This window comes from Apiospora hydei, assembly GCF_038363865.1.
Source record: "Apiospora hydei strain CBS 114990 chromosome Unknown utg000004l_segment0_segment0, whole genome shotgun sequence".
NCBI lineage: Eukaryota > Fungi > Ascomycota > Sordariomycetes > Amphisphaeriales > Apiosporaceae > Apiospora > Apiospora hydei.
Genome location: NW_027117363.1, coordinates 5,150,879 through 5,168,262, shown reverse-complemented (window position 1 = coordinate 5,168,262; position 17,384 = coordinate 5,150,879). Strand labels below are relative to the sequence as shown.

The following is a 17,384-nucleotide window of genomic DNA, read 5'->3' as shown; positions in this document are numbered from 1 at the left end:
AGGGACACTCTCCAGCAGGGACTCCAGAACTCCAGCATCCCAGCATCCCAGCAGAATCCCAGAATACCTTGCCGGTACCTCCGTACCCAATTTACTGGCCAGGCGCTTCCCCCAAAACGACAAACCACAGCAAAATACATCCTCCAATCCCTGGAGACAGGCAACATCCGCCAGGGTTCAGCAGCCAATCACCGTCGCCCTCTGGCCTGCGACAGTCGCCCAGCTTCTCTGCGTTTTCCTCCCGTTTGTATATCGCATACCTGCTTCTGCGAGTGAAAACTTCCTCGAGGCTTGCCTTCATCCCATCTCTACGCTATTAGCCGCTGGATCTGCTCGAGGTATGTCTCAAGTATCCTGCCTCGTCCTCCAATATGCATGCACGCTAAAGCATAATCTCAGCACACATCCCACCGTCCAGTCATCCTTCGTTTTTCTTTTCTTTCTCGACGTCTATTCAGGTTTCTTGCCGTTTGTAGCAGAAAAGCCTGCTGCTGCTATTACTACTACTACTGCTGCTGCTGCTGCTGCTGCTTTGCAAGAGTCCTACATACTACTACGACTACTACGACTGCTACTACACCACCTCCATACCTACTGCCCATCTGTACTTTTTAGTAGCGGTAGTCTCCTGCAGTGCTGCCGCCTTCATTGCCCAATCACCGGCCCTCTGCCCACACACTCTCTTCAAGGGCCCCTCATCGTGGTCTTGTACGGCTCTTCCTACCTATCCACGTATTTCATACCGGGTCCGCTCTACTGCAAGCAGGCGGGGACTGCTCTCTTGGGGCCTCGATATACCAAGCTCGGATCGTGGGCAGCACACGTTCTACCCTGGTCATCGCGACTAAGCCGAGTGGGATCCTCCGCCAGGCTTGTCTTCGGCCCTCGTCCTGGCTCCTAGCCTTACAATCCCGGAAACGGCCACCACCCCCATCCCATCCATACCTGGGCGCATTCGTCACATCGACCGACTAGCTGTAGCCCTTCCCGCTTGCCGCCCTCGTCTCAGCGTCTGCCAGCAGCCCCAGCTAGCACACGCGCCCCTCCCCTCTCCCCCCGGCGCCAGAAGGCCAAGCACCTTCGGGCCCTCCCAAGGCACAAACACAACCGCCTCCTGCACCTGCAGTGACCGCGACAAAAATCACATAATATAACCCCATAGACTCCTCTTCCCTTCTTCCACGCTACTCCCTCTTCTCACAACTGCCGACACAAGTTTCCCCTCCCCCACGGTGACTTTGTCAGCGCAGCTTGTAGGCGTCCCTCCTTGGCTTCCTTTCCGTCCGTCCCCTCCTTCCGAGTCATTTGCTTGACTTGATCTTTGTGGGTAAACGCAACCTGTTACATCGTACCTAATCTTTACTGCCACCACCCCCTTTGCCAACATGACCGCCAAAATGCCTACAAGCAAGCCCAAGCTTGCGCAGTTGAAGACGCCCGTCACGGCCACATTCCCATCGGAGCTATCTGCCCTGTCCGCCAGGACGCCAGTCTCGGCAGTCCCCGACTTCATCAAGGAGGAATATACGAAAACCCCCATCAGCCCGCCCATGGCCTACATGGACTTCCTCAAGGCCATGTCCGTCTCTTCTCCTGTGATCCCCGAAAAAAGACCAGGCAGCTCCAGTGAAGAGGACGACGAGGCAGAAGATACCGTGGCTGTGGATTCCGTGCCCTCGACGGCCAGCAGCGAGCAGACGGACTGCTCGTGCAAGTGCGGCAACCACGAATCCCCAGCCAGCAGCCCGTATCCAACTCATCCCATGTCAGCCCCGCCGACTGGTGCCACGTCTTTCCCTAGCATGCTTGTCCCTCCTTCGCCGGCGTTATCGACTCTGGAATCCCCCATGAGCGCAACTGCACGATCGCCATTCAGTGCACGCTCCACCAGGTCGCCGTTCGACTGGGAGGCAGCACTCAAGTCACGATATGCGCAGGACTCCAAGGCCGTCAAGCATTCGTCAAGCAGTGGGAGGAGCATACGACACATCAGAGAGGTCGTCACCCGGACAGTTACGTACACGCCGAGGATGAGCCCGGCTCCCAAGGGAAAGAGGGAGGAGGACAGAGTGCCCCAAATCTCTGGCAACATCACAGGCTATCACCAGAGCCCAAGCAGCAGCGGCTGGGACAACGCCAAAATCGACAGCACCGTCACCACCACTTCTGGGCACCAGGGCCAACTCGACGTGATTGGGCGTCCACTAATAATACTACGACACTGTCTACACACAAACCCCAGCGACCATCGCCTACTCTCTTCCGAATTCAACCAAAGTCTTCTTTTCCCCTGGGATATCTGTTTTCTTTTGTTTATATTCCGCCGACAAACCTACCTCTATTCTGGGATTGCTTGAAAAAGCAAACACCAGCCCAATCACTCTATTTTGGGCGACTAACCACAATCGTTATTAAGCAATGGGCTATACGGAAACGAGATCACGGCTTATTTACTTTTTCTGCTATTTTGTGCTGTTCAAGACGCAGCAAAACTCGGCACTCCCACCCGCTTCCAACACAGAGCACGAGCCCTGTATTCACCTGAAATCGGGAGGGCTCTCGATGATCATTTCCTGGCGTTGCTGGCCGGCGTCGTCTTGACTGCTGCTTGAAAGGACACACACTGGACTCTGCCTTGGCCCCCTGTCTTGCTTATACTTATGCGACTTCTGTCTTTGTGTGCGATACCAAGTGCACACCTAGGCAGTCACACAGGGACAGGTTCGAATGACGATATACCAAATGGAGTTGGGTACTGGGAAACGGAAGGAAAGGGATTTGGCGGAAGGCGTTACTGCTCTGGTTATCCTGATGCGTTCCAACTTAGAGGAACGGGTCAGTGATTATGATCTGGGAGGATATCTGCTACGAAATGTCTTTATGCCTTATGTTGTCTTTATATTTATTCGGATGGAAAGCGTTGCTCTTTGGTGGTTTTTTGTTGCAGAACTATGCACCTGGTGGTATACTTCACGTAGCATCGTTATGCAGCCACTCAACAACCCCCCACCCCCTCGTCTCTACTACATACATACCTCTACATACCTTACACACAACGCATCACTATTCTTCAATAGTTACAAACATCATTACCAGCCCTGAATGACTTTGTTTGTTGTTCGCGGTTCGCGGTTCGCGCCCCTTGGCGGTCTGTTTCGTGATTCCCAGCCCCGTTTTATTCATTGTTTGTTTACTAGTGTATCTGTATTACACTATGTAACGCGGCCTACAAGTCGACCAAGCGGCGTCCTGTGTTTTCCTTTGTTTCTCTTGCGTGTCTGTGTGTGTTGTCGTGATAGGAGCGGTCGGGTCGGCCTTGTTGGCCGCAGCGGCCCAGCATACTTAGTTACTACTAACTCGACTTGGTCAGGTTGGGTAGGTATTATTTTCAGTTCCCACGCGAGAAAGCAAAGGGCCATCCAGTAAGGGAGGCCGACGGAGAGGGGGACAAAGAAAAGCTGGGAACGACAATCCATCAGCCCCTCCCCTCAAAATCGCACCTTGCAGCAAAGCAAGCTCTGCCTAACCTGACTACCTGTTCCCGGCCGGAGATCAATTGGGCAAAATACATACATACCCTACCCTGTCTCCTCCCAGGGCCCAAGGGGGAGGGATGGAAGCACGAAGAGGAACCAGGGGGTAGCCCACTTTCTGACTGCTTCCTAGGCCGATCTCTTGAGAGCGGCGGAAGTGGGGCGGAGAGAGAGCCTGACCCCCTTCAAGTTGGCACGGAAGTGAAGGAGGGACAAAAAAAAAGTGGTAGAACCCCTCCATCCACCTCAACATTATTTGGTCACTTGCTTCGATTTCTCTTGCTCGGCAGTCCACCAGATTGGGCCAAACTGGGTGGTATTAATGGGGGTTGACACTATGTAGGCAGGCAGGTGGTGTCCCGACCAGCCAGCCTACCGATGAAGATGGAGACGCACATGGTCAGCAGCCGTCAGCGGCTTCGTTGACTTGAACCCGCGGCCGGCCGGCCCCTAATTTGCTTGTTTTCTCTGTCTTCGAATTGGCCTGTCAGATGTCCCGAGATCCTGGGACTTGCAGGGCTCCAGGGATTTTTACCAGGATCCCGCTAAGCGCCTTTGCATCTGGGGCCCGACAGCCAACCAACTGCGATGCGGATCCAAGTGTTCTGCATATGCCCACTCCCACCGCGCCCGCCCATTGGCTGTCTCGCGGCGCAGTTAAGCGCCCGCGACCTTTGGGGTCCGAGGCACACACAGATACTGTACGTGAACATACAGACAGTCCACCACAGAACGTGCGCAGAACAGCCATCTCTCGTCACCCGATTCGATTGACCAGCTCGTCCTTCACCACCAGCGCCAGCGCCAGCACCATCTTTCTTTCTGTTGATGGGGGCCGTGCTGTGCAGTTGCAGAGGGCACTAGCAGCATGACCGCACCGGTATTGGCCCAAATATTGAGCTCACCGCCGCCCGCAAAGCAGCGGTCGACCGCGGAAGGCCGCTGTCGATGTGGCCATCCACGCGGAACCAGCATCGATAGATGACCGGGAGATATCTTATCTTATGGACGTTTTTCTTTGGTTATCCCCATCTATGAGGGTGACTTTCTCCAACAAATGACTTGCGCCCGCCGCATCTCGTCCGCACTTGACTACCGCAAGTCATGCCAGGCCCAGGCATTCTGTATGTAGCTATTCTGTATGCGCACTAGACTTTAGTCGCAAAGCCCAATACTTGCAGTCGAGCCCTGGCCATGCCTGTCGGGCGTAACTTGATGGATTGCACCGATCAAACAAGGCTCTTCAAGGTTGACAGATTATTCTCCGAACGAGCCCTGCCTGATCTGGGAGGCGTACAAGTTCCTTCCGAGCGCCCTCGAAGGTGAAACAAGTTGCCCAAATTGAAACGCCAAAACCCTGCATCGTCGGCGCTTCGACAATATACCCCCTCACGAGGGCTGAGTCCCGGAAATTGGTCAGTCGTTGAAATTGCCAAGTCGGTATAAGAACCACCGCTACCAGCTCCCTGGCGATGCCTGTCAAGCGTTTCAGACGGCTATTCCAGAAGAGGAAGCTGGCTAAAACATCACGCATCAACACTTGATCGTGCACGTGTGACCCTAGTCCTCTTTTTCTCCCTTTCTCCCTGTACCACACTATACCCTTGCCCTCGGCCGTGCCAGTGCTTGCAGGCTTCCTGTGGCCATTGCTTGAGTCGGCCAACCAGCCCGTTGCGCGAAAAAGATGCGTTTCTTAGATCTCTCGGATCTCTTTAGCCATTGCGTTGGTGAGGGCCACCTTCACGCCTGCTCCTGTCAAGACGTGGATCCATAGTCGTTGTGTGTCACTCAGCCGATCGTTGGCGCTCTTCACTTCAGCAAACATGACTTCCTTCTGGGGTGTGGCTCTCCAGAGGATCAAGTCGGGGAGACCACCTCCTCTCTGTCCATATTCTTGGGCCATGACCTTGCAGATCGTGGCAAGGGCTGCGCCATCGAAGCAAGTAACCAGCTCCAACAGGTCCGGCAATTCGTAGTCCCAGTTCAGGCCCACCACGCAGGTCCTGCGCTCCCGCTCTCTCGTGTCAACTTCCTCGACCAACCGTGCCGCCTGGCCATTCGCTATCTCGACTAGCCTGTGATTGATTTCGGATGCTCGTGTTGGGTAAAACGAGTCTGTATGCAAATCCAGGGGGCAGGTCTGGTAGGCCGTCTGGAAAACGTTGGGGATGTAGAGGAAGAGAATATCGAAGAACAAGTAGGCAAACAACGTGCGCACAATGCCCCCCTCTGCATGATAACCTTTCCATCCCTGGTTTCGGTACCAGCTGAGACACATGGCTTCGACACTGCACTCCCCTCCTCCCTCGGCTTCGTCCACCCAAATAGTTTTCGTGCTTGCTGCGCGGCCCTTCTTTCCTACGACGTCATCCTTCTTGAGCTGGATGCCCTCTACAAAGTGCTCCTCGGGTTTCTTAAGCCGAACATGGCCAAAGTCGTGCTGTAGGCGTTTGGGGATCTTCAGTCGTTTCTCTAGCTTAAGTAATCGTTTCTGCAAGTCGTAGTGGTACTTGAGATGACAATCAGGATCCTCTAGAGCCATCTCGCAAGTTGATGCTGCGATCCGCCTCCAGTGTTTCTTCTGGATTTCTTCGTTCGTGGAGACAGGTTCTCGATCCAGGGCAAACATATAATGTTCCTCCAGCAGTGCTTTTCGTTGATACCAAGAGCCCCGTCTTGCCGGATGGAAGAGCCTTTGTTCCAGCAATTCGGCCAGCAGTGAATGTTCCTTGAGGTGTTCCTTCTGCCGGCCTAGCACATAGGCAGCTTTGTGGATGATGCGAGTGTATGGATGAACAGGCGAGAATCGTCGCAAGTATGTACTTTCGCCTGATTCGTATACCCCATCTTCTTTTCCCTGTTCTTGCGCAAGTAAATGCTTCCATCGCGGGTAGATCTTCTCAAAGAGGTCCAGGATCTTACGGAATCCTTCCTCCCCAGCAGGCCCATTGAACTCCAGTACACTGTCTACGGCGAATTCTGTCCTCATTGCCGTCTCAAACTCCAGTAGATGATCTCTCGAGCTGAATATATTGGTAGATCTACTGACAATGTACTGAGGAAAGTTTCGCCGTGCAATCTTTGCAAGAATGATGGCAGTAAGAGACTTCTCTGTCCACAGCGTAGAGCGATAGAAGACCAAGTGGACCCTCTCAAATAGTTTGAAAACAGGCAGGGAGAGCCTGACGCATGGTCCTGTGATGGCCAAAATCCTTTCAAGGAAATGCTGGTTTCTGTTGGAATCGGACGGGTTGCCAGTCCCTGGTGAATCAAGTTCGGGAGTCCTGTTCTCGGGAGAGTCGACAGATCCATGAGTGCTGGACCGCCGGAGACCTAGAGACATCAGCCCGGCTTGACGGTTACTCATCCTACATATCGATTTCGCGATATCGAATTTGTTTTTGCCCTGGACTTTGGCATCCTTGGCGAGACTCTTCAACTCCTCGAGGCTTAGGAGAGACACAGCCTCTTCGACTGTGTCGATGAGGTCATCAGAGTTGTCAGCAAATTCGAACACATTTTCCAATCTGTGCTCCTCCTCTACAAATCGGGCCAATGAGTTTTCGCGTTTCGATTGAGATCCTGAGAATGCCAATGGGAGGTCACGAGATCGCTGCAGCTCTTGAACAGCACGCTCGGTGTCCGCTATGTCGTCATGGTAGCTTAGACGACCTATGCGGTACCAAGTAGCCGTCTTTCGGAGGAACAGGCGAACGTACCTAGTGTAGGTGGTAAGCCTATGTGGAGGAACAGGAAGTGTCGAGAAGCCTTACAGATACTGGGCTTCATAGCTCAAGTTAGCCCAGTTGTCAAACAGGGTTCTTTCATTCTCATCAAAGAGATGCGATTCATCATCTAAGACAGTACTCAGGGCCAGGTTGAAGGCGTCGACATATAGGGAGCTCTTCCCCCTGACCCATTCTCTCTTGACGAATCTCGAGGCAGTGGAGTCATCAGGCTGGTCTCCCTGCGAAGCTCTAAATGTCTCGTACTCCTCGATGGCGTCCTGGTCGAGCTTGATGTCTGGAAGCGAGCTCTCGATGGCCGTTGGTCGACCCAACTCCAATTCCAGGTCCGAGTGGGGACTGCCATCGTATACGGAGTCAAGGGTGTCCTCTCTCCGGATTGCAGGAGTTGACTTGAACGGGGTCTTGCTCAGGAGGTCCCCATCAGAGTCGCCGTCCGTATCCGACACCTCCCGCTTTACCCGCTTTGCAGGCCGCTCAGGTTCTGCCTTGTTAGCCGCCGGCTGGTTTAAAGCTGTAGGATGTTGTTGACTTGTTGAGTCTGGCTTTGGTTTTCTGGTCCTTGTGACAAACTTATCCATTACTAAAGTGAAAGAAGTACGTGCTTTGGATGGGAACCATCTTCTTTTTCCCTGCAGTCGACAAGTACAAAGTCAGCTTCAGGAAGAAACGGGATCTATCAACCTGTGCACAACATCCAATCAATTGATGGCAGCCTAGGATGGGAGCTGGCCAGGCTAATGACGACCGCGTCAGTCGAGAGCAGGAACTCAATGACGCTGCTTTAAAAGTGGACACGAGACTAACACCAGATCCCGTGCTCTTTCCTCGTGCGACCAGCATTAAATTACCCAAGGTACTTTAGGTACGTACCTTACTCCCGCCAGCTGCCCGTCAGCCGGGAAGCCATAGCTCTGCCACTGCCTGTCCGTTCGTTCGTATGCCATAGCTTCAAGCGAAGCAATTTATCTGTCGCGACGCGCCGCCGCCGATCCCCCAGCCCGTTACCATTCGCTTCCTCAGCGAAACCCCCAGCCCACGTCTACCGTAGGATTCGCCGAGAAGTCCCAAAAGAGAACATGGCGGAGGAGAACCGTCGCATTTCCACGACACCGATCCCGGTGCCCATGCCCTTCGGGGCAGCAGGGCAACTGGCTGCTGCGCCGACGCCGAGCCCGCTCAGCCAGACGACCCCCATCGCTTCGACGCCCGCCGAAGCGCCTTCCACCACAGCAGTAGCAGCCAGTACGGAGCCCGTCGTCGAAGGCGTCAATAAGGATGTTGCCATGACCGACGTCCCTACTACCGAGCAGGCTCCCGTATGAGACCCTTGCTTTTGCCATCTTGGACCTTTCCTCCCCTTCCCCTCCACCTATCCACACCCGCGACTTTAGATCCAAGGCGATCGCTGAAGATACACGCACCAACACATGCGCAATTGGACGGAACACCCAACAGCTAACAACCATCATCACTTGCCTCCAATCAGTCACCCGCCCCAGCCGCAATGCCCTCCACAAGCGGCGCCAGCCCAGCACCACCTGCGCGCACTGGCACACCGCTGCGCACCAACGGCCAGCAACCCGAGTCGAGTTCACGAGCGACCTCACAGCACCCTGATACAGGCTTCACGATGCCGGCCGAAGCGCCTCCTCACGGTGCCCCGGTACGACAGTACTTGAACTCCAGAGTGACCGGGGCCTTGCTTGAAGGCATGAAGCAAATCGTCAAGGAACAGTGAGTGTGCAGCAAATTTCTTGCCGGTGTGGTGTACACCGTCCAGGTTCACATGCTAACAATCTACAATTAGGCCCAAGGATCCTTTGAGAGTACTAGGGGAGTTTCTGTTACAGCGCTCCAAGGAAGTCGAGCAATCAACATAGGGATGGCATGAAACAATCATCATGGCAATGGGCTCGCATTGAAACAGGCGTTCAGGTTTACGGTTGGGAAAATGAGAAGACATGGGCCAGCACTATTGCAGGTTGGCTAGGTGGCCTAGAATCACGGGATCTTTCTCGATTTAGCGTTCAATGATACCACTGTGCATTGGGTTGTTGATAATCAAATTTCGTGTCCTCAAGAGATTGTCATTACATATCTCTTCGTGAGAACCAGGCTATCTTTCCCAGGCCATCTTTCAGAAAGTATGGCCGAACCGGTGTCTGTTCATGCCCAGAAAGCAGATAATTTCCCTTTCCGAAACTCCATGACCAAGCAACTAATGCAGATTCATTTCCCTCCTCCCACGACTCGCTTATGCGACCAGGGTGCTGGCGGTGGCAGACTCGTACTTCCAGGTAGGGGGCAGGACACCGACGGTCTTGTAGTAGCGGGCGAGACGGTGGATACGCGACTCGATGAGAATAAGGCGGAACTTGGAGTCCTTATCCTTGCGGTTGCGCTCAAGGTGCTTGCGGACGGCAACGGCCTGGGGAGGAATGGGTTAACAGAAGCCACAGAGAGGGGCTGGCCGTGACAGTATCAAAGGGACTTTACCTTCTTGATCAACATGTACAGATCCTCGGGCATCTCAGGAGCGAGGCCTGTCATTTGAATCACTCTGTCAGCCTTGACCATACAGAGGCATAATATGACCACCCTTCATCGTCTCGAGGACGTGTTGGGGGTTGTATAGCTAGAGGGGGACGCTCGAAAGCGGTTCTAAAAAGGGTTCATCCCATACCTTGGGACTTGAGGATTCGCAGAATCTTGTTACCTGTTTTCCAATTGTTAGCGTCTTGTTTCTGGATATACATAGGTCTTGCCCAAGCTGCCCCAGTGCCGGACGACCGAATATTCTTCCCCCACAATGCTTGGTCGGCCGACACCTGTTATCGAGCTTGCAGCTAGCTACATGTTGCTGTTACATACCAGTGACGATGCGGACCTGGGCAATGCCATGGGAGTCACGCAGGACAACACCGATCTGAGAGGGGGTGGCACCACGCTTGGCGAGCTTGCAGATCTGGTCAACGACCTGCTCGGGAGTGGTCTTCAACCATGCCGGGGCAGTGCGCGAGTAGGGGGTAGCAGACGAGCTGATACCCTTTCCCTTGGAGTGAAGACGACCCATTTTGACGGTGTTGGAGCTGAACGCGCTGACGATCGAGGGATTCTGTCGGTGGTTGAGATGGGGGAGGGGTTATCGTCGGTGAGGTCGTTGGTCGCGAGAAAATTGCAAAAAGAAGAACCGATTGATTTCGTGAGTGCCAATTGCGCTTACCCACCCAGCTTTGGATTTTTCGTGGTACCTAGCCCAAAATGTGCGGAAAATTCGCTTTTCGTGGGCCCCACCGCCGGCTGGCCTGAGCTGGGCTTATCGCTTTCCCCCAATCAACCGGAGACTCGCAGGGCCGAGTATTTTCCGTCCATCATGGGTTTTGCTGACTGCTCCACCAAATGCTTTGCCTACCTGCTGCACGATCTACAAGCTTTCTCTTTGCTCCCTTACCTACCACCTCTTACCCAACCACCGAACCCTTCCAATCCGGAAACGTGTTGGGTAGACAGGACGACCAAGTCTGTCGGTTATGTCAAGCAAATTCCTACCTGCTGGGTCTTGCTGTATGAATCGCATAATCGTCTTGCAGAACAGTTCTTGTTCATCCATGCCACATGGTAAGCTTCCAGTTTTCTTCCCCTACACTCCTCGAATGATGACAATCTTATACATTACTTTTTTCTGGTACCTCTTATTTTAGAGCTCGGGATTCGTCTCGGGTTCAATGCATTGAATTTTACTTCTGATTCGAGCCACCTCATCCTCCTTGAGCACCGCCTTCGCATTGTTAACACTGGCTAACATGCAAAAAGAATATAGGAACACCTCACCACACCAACATGGCAACATTGCATACGTAAATACCACAAAAGCAGCGACTAACTTCCAGCTGCAGCTACTTGTAGTTACTAACTATTTCCTGGAGCCGTGGACTGCGGTTGTATGTTTTACTGCACCCTCGGCCAAAACCCTTCCTCGAGAATCAACATCTCTTTCCATGCATCCATAGCAGCTTGGTCAACGTCGTCAGCCTCAATGTCCGATGCGTATGCGTCAAGGCACTCCTGTATCTGATCCACAAAGGCTCTGAATTGGTTGCCGGCCCAGTTGGGGATGAATCTGTTCCTCAGGGCACCCCCGTCGAGGGCTTCGGCGGCGGCGGCGCTCTGCTGCTTCGCAAAAGTCCAGGCATCCAAGTAGACCTTCTCCAAAGCCCAGAGCATGACGAGACCCTGTAGAAGTGACCGTTCCTTGCCTCCTTCGACTGTAAACGAGTCAAACAGATTGATGCATGCTTCCGTGGCCTTGTTGGCTTCGAACTCCTGTCCACCCTCCATGGCAGCCAGGTCAAGCTGGTACTCCACTGCCGTCTTCTCAAAGAACTGCAGCTCGGTGGTGACCCCGATCATCGCCGTCTGCAGCATCAGTAGAATGCGGAACGGCGTAGTACGCGATGCCTCCGTCGCCGAGCTGCTCGGCAGCTGGACCCGTGAGATGAGCCCGCCGATGAAGCGGCAGTAAGCCTGGGCGTAGAGGCGATCCTGTGAGAGCCATTGCGACAGCGACTCTTTGGGCAAACGGCCCTGGCCAGCGAGCTCTAAGAACCGGCACTGTGTGGCTTGCTTGTACATTTCCGCCGTATCCGGGTGGTCAAGCAGGTGCGCCGTGATGCTCTTGTGGCTAGACATGACGGGCAGTATGGTATCTTGTAGTATGAGGTATGTATGCAGGGTGAAGAAACCGAATTGAATCAGAAGAGAAAATACGACAACACAGCCAAATGATCTGTTCCCTTCCCTATTGGGCAAATCCTGGATCAATACAGATTGTGTCTTGGGTTGTTAGGTAGCGGTTGTCGCTTCCCGGCCTCCTCGTCAATGACGGGACAAGTGTGGTGTTATTTGTGAGTTAGGACTGCATAAGTCTGCGTTAGTCTCGGTCCGGTGCCGCAGGATCGTCTACCTAGGTTTCGTTCTATTGTTGACGCCCGGCAGCTCACTATCTGGCGATGAATATTTATCAGAAATCGTGTAGGCACTGTCGCTTATATTCCACCTATATAGGTCTACGAGGTGGCAGTGAGTACTGTACTAAAGGCAGCTTTCGTATGGCACTGATGATTGACTGGGTGGAGGCTGGAGATGGCACAAGCCATAATCGATATCTGCATGCCCAGCACCGCCCGGATGGCATAGCTTGAAATGTGCCATTGCAAACGCGGGCTTTAGTTTCGGGTACCATCGGCGTATGGTCCGGTCTTGCGAAAATACAAGTTACAATTACACGACGAGCCTGACGCCCACCAAGGCTACTAACTCATTCGGTTCCTCTCCAGTACCCTCTGTTGTGGCCATATCATATGCCTAATCGATGCGCCTGCGGAAAGGAGAAAAGTGTGCTTCGGCTCCATCTTACCAAGCTCCGACCTCGAAGTTCTCCTATTGGGTCTCAGTTTCTATGCCACACGGGCTATGCAGAAGGGGGTAAGCTGCAACAACGTACCTCGGGGAAAAAGGTTGTGACCACGGTTCTGTCGGCGAACTTGCGTCCAGCGAGCTCTTGCAGCGCCTTCTTGCATGATTCCGTCGTGTCGAATTGGACAAAGATCTTGCCGACGCCGGCGGATTGCCTGCTGCCACCGCTTGGTCGAGGAATCTTCAGTGCAATGATGGTTCCGAACTTGCCGCACTCATCCCGGACATCTTCGCAGATTTCTAACGGCAATGTTAGCATTTTAGTCAACATCAGGAGCCAAAGTGATGCCTCGTACCTTCGTAATCATCGTTGTCCATCAACTCCTCGGCGGTTACCATGTTGAGAAGTTGCAGTACCCTGCTCTCATCGGGGTTGGTGGCAGTGGTGCCCGCGAGCATGGACATGGCATTGACTCCCATCTCGATTCCGGCCACTTGTGTAATGCCTATGCTGGCCTTGCGGACCTTGAGGCTCTTGTCTCCGATGACCATGCCGTTCAGGCCTTGAACGGCAATGTCCGTCGCGCTGGCGTCAATATATTCGCAGAAGGCGATGCCCTAGATGTATAGTAATTAGTAGTGAAGGGGGTTGATCATGGGGGTGAACTCAAACTTACCCGAGATTCGTCGGTTCCTTGATCCTTGACCAAAGTGAACGCCTTGAGCTCGCCAAATGCCACCAGGAGCTCCCTGACCTGGTCCTCTGAAAGATAAGGGGGGATATTGGCGACGCTGACTTTGTTGGGGGTGTCTACTACAACCCTCGACACCACGCCGGGTTCGTAGCCAGTATCATCGACCACTGCAGGTACAATGTAATCCTTGGGTCGGACAATCTGCAACCCAGATGTGGCAGCAGCACCATTCGCCGCAGCGTCGTCGGCCTCCATGGAGATGCCGTCGAATGCAAGTGCGACTGTTGCTTCCGAGGCGTTTCTGAACTCCAGCAGAGCAAAAGTACCGTCTTTGGAAAGCTGGCACATAACGCAGGGGTCGGTGCTCTCCACGACGTTTAAGCCGTTCAGTTGCAGGTTGAAGAACGAAGTGATGCTCTCCTCGGTAGAACCCGGAGGAATGTTGTAGGCCAGTAAGCGCTTGGACTGCCGGCTGTTGGTGGGTTTGAGGGTGGCACTGTTGACGGCGCCGCCAGGCTGGTTCATGAAAGCCTGCAGCTTGGATGGATCCATGGGTTGTTGTCTGGGAGCACCCGGCAAGGGGAACATGCCGGATAGCTTTGCCTGTTCGGCTGTGACGTTCTCGTAGCCCGGGGGCTTGATGTCCCACTGGGTCATGCGGCGCTTGCGCTCGAGGACGGGCACGACGTCGGTGAGATCCGGGGTAGGCTCTCGTTTCTTGGGCGGAGGGGTCGCACTCCGACCACGCCGGTTTTGCGCGAAAAGATCCTCATCTCGGTCTCGGCCACCTCGGTCCCTCTCACCGCGTCGATCGCCTCGTCGGTCGTCGAATAGATCTCGGTCGCGTCGCGGAGGCCGGCCATCATCGCGACGATCTCTCCCACCCCTGCGGTCACCACCACGGTCGCCACGGTCGCCGCGGTCACCACCGCGCTCGCCCCGATCGCGGTCCCATTCCCTTTCCCTACGATCGCGGTCTCTTCCGCCGCCGCCAGGCCCACCGGATCCGCCGTATCTATCTTCGCGCTCCCGGTCCCTGTGGCTGCGACTCGATGCGTAGCTGTCTACGTCGCCTTCTCGAGCTTCACGATGCGAACGTCTGGGGGACCTGGATCGGCGTCTGTCTCTTCTATCGCCGCGGTCACCGCGGTCGCGTCGATCATCGCGGGAGGAGTATTCACGAGACGAGCCGTGGCGGCCATCTGGAGTCAGCGCGCAAGGTTAGCCTGATGCGAGAGGAGAGCAGAGGTGCTGGGTAAGTAGGGATAGTTAAAGAGACAGGGCTTACCTCGCGACGAGTAGGCGTCACCGTTCATAGCGACGCGTCGGGAGGTTGCTGTCCAATTGAGATGGTAGACGGGATCCCGAGAGAGATAGAGATGTGCAGTAATGATGGAAACCGAATCTCTCAAGCTTCCAACATTAAGGTAAGTATACTGTGGATTGCCCTGGGACTTGGAAGCAGAATCGCGAGGCTGGACAGGTTCTGGAAAAAATGAGGTGGGGACCTCTGCAGCTAACGGCCGCCTCTGATTGGCCTTCGATTGGCGGCTTAACTGATCCGGCTAAGTGGCGCGTCTCAGTGCTCCACTTTTTGCTTCTCAGGGACTGTCCAGGGACTGTCCAGGTGTCTAACCTTAGGTAAGGTAAGGTAAGATAAGGCAAGTAGGGACTGGCTGACAGGGGACTGACGGAATTGAGGCTGAGGTTGATTACTTACCTACTTATGCAAGCTGCCAAAGGGAATCGACCGAGGTGAATACTTCCAAAGACTTCCAAAGATCATCATCATCATCATCGTCTCCAACTGGGTTCTCAGGCCCTACCTACAATGACCGTGTCTTGTGCATTGCGGCTACACTCCTACTTCTGAGGCCTCTTTCTCTTGTACCAAATCAGACTCAAACCAACCCAAATCGATTGATCATATGAGAGGTCGGATGGCCATTGGAAGGGTCTCAGAGTGGCGAAAGCTGCCCCTGAGCTTGACAGAACTGTGTATCGACACCACCCTGCGTTGTGGACAGTCGTTCCGATGGCGTAAAATCGAGGACGAGTGGTAAGCCTAAGTACTTGACCTACTTGCACACCTCGAATCAAGTGGCATACGTAGTAGAAACTAAAACATGTGCCAGGCACCTCGCCATCCATGGGCGTATACTATCTTTAAAGCAGGACCCCGAGTTCTTGCACTACAGGTCCACATGGCCTGCCGAAGTAAAGGGGAACAAGCTCACCGAGCCGCACTCCCCCCATGATGACACGGAGCAACTGCTCCAGCACTACTTCAGCTTGAAGCACAACGCCGCGGAATTGTACGAGCTATGGTCCCTAAATGACTTGAATTTCAGGAAGAAGGCGCCCAAGTTCACCGGTATCCGCATCATGAGCCAGGACGCGTGGGAGACCCTGATAGGTTTCATCTGCAGTAGCAACAACAACATTTCGAGGATATCTCAAATGGTAGGTTGTCCAACGACCCTTCGGTCATCCCGTAGGAAACACCACAGCTGCAGAGGCTAACCGTCACCAGGTCCATAAACTTTGCAAGTACTACGGCCCGCTCATAGGCCACGTCGGAGAAGAGCCCTTCCACGACTTCCCCGGCCCGCAGGCCCTGATGGGTAAAGGGGTCGAGTCGCACCTGCGCGAGCTCGGCTTCGGCTACCGAGCCAAGTACATCGCCGAGACCGCGCGTCTTGTGTCCGAGGAGAAACCCCGGGGCTGGCTCGAGAGCCTGACGAACCCCGAGAACCCGGGTTTCGGCGCCGACGAATACCCCGCGCTTGGCCGCGCCACGTACAAGGAGGCCCACGAGCAGCTCCTGACACTCTCGGGCGTGGGGCCCAAGGTCGCCGACTGCGTCTGCCTCATGGGCCTGGGCTGGGGCGAGGCCGTGCCCGTCGACACTCACGTCTGGCAGATTGCGCAGCGCGACTACAAGTTCGGCAAGGTCAAGACCAAGACCTTCTCCAAGGCCATGTACGACTCGGTCGGCGATCACTTCCGCAAGATCTGGGGCGACCAGGCTGGTTGGGCCCAGTCTGTCCTGTTCACGGCGAACCTGAAGTCCTTCTCTGACCGCAGCGTCGTCAAGGCCGAGGTGGAAGATGTGAAGGTCAAGATAGAAGACGCTGTTTCCGACACGCCGGATGTTCTGGCGGCGCCAAAGCCACGGCCTTCCAGAAAGAGGCAGGTTGCTGCCGTTGAAACAGTGAAGGTAGAGGAGGCCGACACGACAAGTGGCACGATCACCCGAAGCAAGAGGAGAAGATTGCAATCAACCTGATCGCCAGGCTCTTCTGCATAGATTATGATCCAGGGGTCGATTGTTGAAGCCGCATTGGTATAGTTTGTTTCGGGGTCGAATATCGGTTATTTTCATCTGTCCAGGTGGCTTAAGTGGTGAAAGCTAGCCTTCGGGGTTATACATTAGCATAGATCATCTGGGATTTTGGGGGAGGTCAACAGTATAGAGTAGAGAGATCCTGTCTGTGGTATAGACCGTATCATCTGGGTAGAGGTTAATGTATCCCGTCTCTAGTGCAGTAGTTAGGAGAGAAACATGTACCATTACTAGATCGAGATGGATCCTCGAAGATAATATATGTCTTATGGGGCTCTGGGCTCTTAGGAACAACACTTTGTAGTATCACAAGCAGTGAGCCGTTCACATTCATGTCGCGGAGGAGGAACAAGAACCTTGGTTGGCTCAGCAAAATACCAGCGCAAATGTTATGGGGACATTGCTCTCTTTCGTCCAACGACCATTATTGATACTACCGCTGTCATATAGCTAGCGACTACTACCGAATCTATTGACATTCTTGTCATTCATCTGACTTTGAGGCATTTTCGCCCGTCTTTTCAGCTCGGAGCAGTGCCCGAGTAGCACACAGCTTTGATATCTATGAATATGTGACTGTCTTCGGTCTGTGGGCTGGGATATGGACTATGCCAGTGATTAAATATGCCCCGGAACAACTAGTAAC

The 17,384-nt window shown here is 54.0% G+C and overlaps 7 protein-coding genes across 7 annotated transcripts; 3 read left to right on the top strand and 4 right to left on the bottom strand.

Moving 5' to 3' along the window:
* Positions 1–1,385: 1,385 nt before the first annotated feature.
* Positions 1,386–2,545, top strand: PG997_004145 (uncharacterized protein; the record flags this gene model as incomplete). The annotated part of the gene is made up of 2 exons (XM_066808460.1): positions 1,386–2,189; positions 2,522–2,545. 2 exons carry the CDS (start codon positions 1,386–1,388, stop codon positions 2,543–2,545), a joined length of 828 nt encoding a protein of 275 aa, XP_066672078.1.
* A 2,681-nt stretch (positions 2,546–5,226) lies between these two features.
* PG997_004144 (uncharacterized protein) lies at positions 5,227–7,860 on the bottom strand (the record flags this gene model as incomplete). Its single annotated transcript, XM_066808459.1, has 2 exons — positions 5,227–7,252; positions 7,307–7,860. The coding sequence occupies 2 exons, from the start codon at positions 7,858–7,860 to the stop codon at positions 5,227–5,229; spliced, it is 2,580 nt and encodes an 859-aa protein (XP_066672077.1).
* A 498-nt stretch (positions 7,861–8,358) lies between these two features.
* PG997_004143 (uncharacterized protein) lies at positions 8,359–9,162 on the top strand (the record flags this gene model as incomplete). Its single annotated transcript, XM_066808458.1, has 3 exons — positions 8,359–8,598; positions 8,769–9,016; positions 9,090–9,162. 3 exons carry the CDS (start codon positions 8,359–8,361, stop codon positions 9,160–9,162), a joined length of 561 nt encoding a protein of 186 aa, XP_066672076.1.
* Positions 9,163–9,536: 374 nt separating this feature from the next.
* PG997_004142 (40S ribosomal protein uS15) lies at positions 9,537–10,355 on the bottom strand (the record flags this gene model as incomplete). Its single annotated transcript, XM_066808457.1, has 4 exons — positions 9,537–9,710; positions 9,779–9,825; positions 9,966–9,998; positions 10,154–10,355. The coding sequence occupies 4 exons, from the start codon at positions 10,353–10,355 to the stop codon at positions 9,537–9,539; spliced, it is 456 nt and encodes a 151-aa protein (XP_066672075.1).
* An 875-nt stretch (positions 10,356–11,230) lies between these two features.
* On the bottom strand, positions 11,231–11,971 carry PG997_004141 (transcription regulator; the record flags this gene model as incomplete). Its single annotated transcript, XM_066808456.1, has 1 exon — positions 11,231–11,971. One exon carries the CDS (start codon positions 11,969–11,971, stop codon positions 11,231–11,233), a length of 741 nt encoding a protein of 246 aa, XP_066672074.1.
* Positions 11,972–12,646: 675 nt separating this feature from the next.
* PG997_004140 (U2 snRNP auxilliary factor) lies at positions 12,647–14,708 on the bottom strand (the record flags this gene model as incomplete). The annotated part of the gene is made up of 6 exons (XM_066808455.1): positions 12,647–12,659; positions 12,699–12,721; positions 12,786–12,997; positions 13,054–13,315; positions 13,375–14,594; positions 14,681–14,708. The coding sequence occupies 6 exons, from the start codon at positions 14,706–14,708 to the stop codon at positions 12,647–12,649; spliced, it is 1,758 nt and encodes a 585-aa protein (XP_066672073.1).
* Positions 14,709–15,223: 515 nt separating this feature from the next.
* On the top strand, positions 15,224–16,681 carry PG997_004139 (DNA glycosylase; the record flags this gene model as incomplete). Its single annotated transcript, XM_066808454.1, has 4 exons — positions 15,224–15,236; positions 15,292–15,451; positions 15,528–15,855; positions 15,926–16,681. The coding sequence occupies 4 exons, from the start codon at positions 15,224–15,226 to the stop codon at positions 16,679–16,681; spliced, it is 1,257 nt and encodes a 418-aa protein (XP_066672072.1).
* Positions 16,682–17,384: the final 703 nt, after the last annotated feature.